Genomic DNA, 1397 nt, shown 5'->3' on the forward strand with positions numbered 1-1397 from the left:
TTTTTCCCCCTTTTTTGCCCATTTTCCCCCCTTTTCCCCTCCAAATGTCACTTTAATGTTCCCAAATGTCCCCAAATTGTCCCCAAATTGTCCCCAGGTGATCAAGACCCTGATCCTGCCCCGGCTGCCGGGGGAGGGGGAGCGGATCCGGAACATTCTGGAAGGTCCCGTCGTCTCCAACATCGACAAAATCGGGGCCGACCACGTCCAGACCCTGCTCCTGGTGGGACCTCGGGGACATCGGGGACATCGGGGACACGGGGGAGGGGACAATGGGGGGCACTTCCTCCTGGGGCCACCATGGGGGGGAGGGAGGAGGCAAGGGGTGGCCCCATTGTGGCCTTGTTGTCACCCTTGGTGGCCTCGATGTCACTTTGGTGGCCTTGTTGTCACCTTTGGTGGCCTCTTTGTCACTTTGGTGGCCCCATTGTCACCCTTGGTGGCCTCATTCTCACCCCGATGTCACCTTTGGTGGCCCCGTTGTCACTTTGATGGCCCCAATGTTGCTGTGTTGGCCTTGTTGTTACCTTTGATGACCTGGTGTCACTTTTGGTGGCCCCGGTGTCACTTTTGGTGGCCCCGGTGGCCCTCTCTCCCCCCAGAAACACTGTGCCCCGGTGCTGGCCAAGATGCGCCCCCCCCCGGACAACCAGGACTCCTACAAGAGCGACTTTGGGTTCCTGGGCGCCCTTCTCTGCACCCACGTGGTCAAGGCCCGGGCCCAGGCGGCCCTGCAGGCCCAGCAGGTCAACAGGACCACCCTCACCATCACCCAGGTGGGGACACTGGGGGACATCTTGGGGGGTGACGCGGGGACGTGGGGTGGGACCTGGGGACCCCAGAGGGGATGTGGGGCCACTGGGAGGGGACGTGGAGGGGACACGTGGCTCTAAATCCTGGTGGACAACTCAAGAGGTCAAGTGGGCCACCATCTAGTTGCGCTTGGGGACACCAGTAGGGGACGTGGGGATGTGGGGTGGGACCTGGGGACCCCAAAGGGGATGTGGGGCCAGTGGGAGGGGACGTGGAGGGGACACGTGGCTCTAAATCCTGGTGGACAACTCAAGAGGTCAAGTGGGCCATCATCTAGTTGGGCTTGGGGACACCAGGAGAGGACACAGAGACGTGGGGTGGGACCTGGGGACCCCAGAGGGGACACAGAGACGTGGGGTGGGACCTGGGGACCCCAAAGGGGATGTGGGGCCAGTGGGAGAGGACGTGGAGGGGACACGTGGCTCTAAATCCTGGTGGACAACTCAAGAGGTCAAGTGGGCCATCATCTAGTTGGGCTTGGGGACACCAGGAGAGGACACAGAGACGTGGGGTGGGACCTGGGGACCCCAGAGGGGACACAGAGACGTGGGGTGGGACCTGGGGACCCCAGAGGAGATGTGGGG

General features: G+C 62.5%; 1 protein-coding gene across 1 annotated transcript in view; it reads left to right on the forward strand.

Moving 5' to 3' along the window:
• TAF6 (TATA-box binding protein associated factor 6) overlaps positions 1 to 776 on the forward strand; it is a gene marked incomplete at both ends in the record, with an annotated part of 15186 nt that extends 14410 nt beyond the window's left edge. The window contains 2 exons of the mRNA XM_014962086.1: positions 98 to 223; positions 603 to 776. Coding sequence (XP_014817572.1) covers positions 98 to 223; positions 603 to 776 — 300 coding nt within the window. The remainder of the gene's footprint in view (positions 1 to 97; positions 224 to 602) is intronic.
• Between the last annotated feature and the right edge of the window lie 621 nt (positions 777 to 1397).

This window comes from Calidris pugnax, unplaced genomic scaffold (assembly GCF_001431845.1).
Source record: "Calidris pugnax isolate Ruff unplaced genomic scaffold, ASM143184v1 scaffold1262, whole genome shotgun sequence".
NCBI lineage: Eukaryota > Metazoa > Chordata > Aves > Charadriiformes > Scolopacidae > Calidris > Calidris pugnax.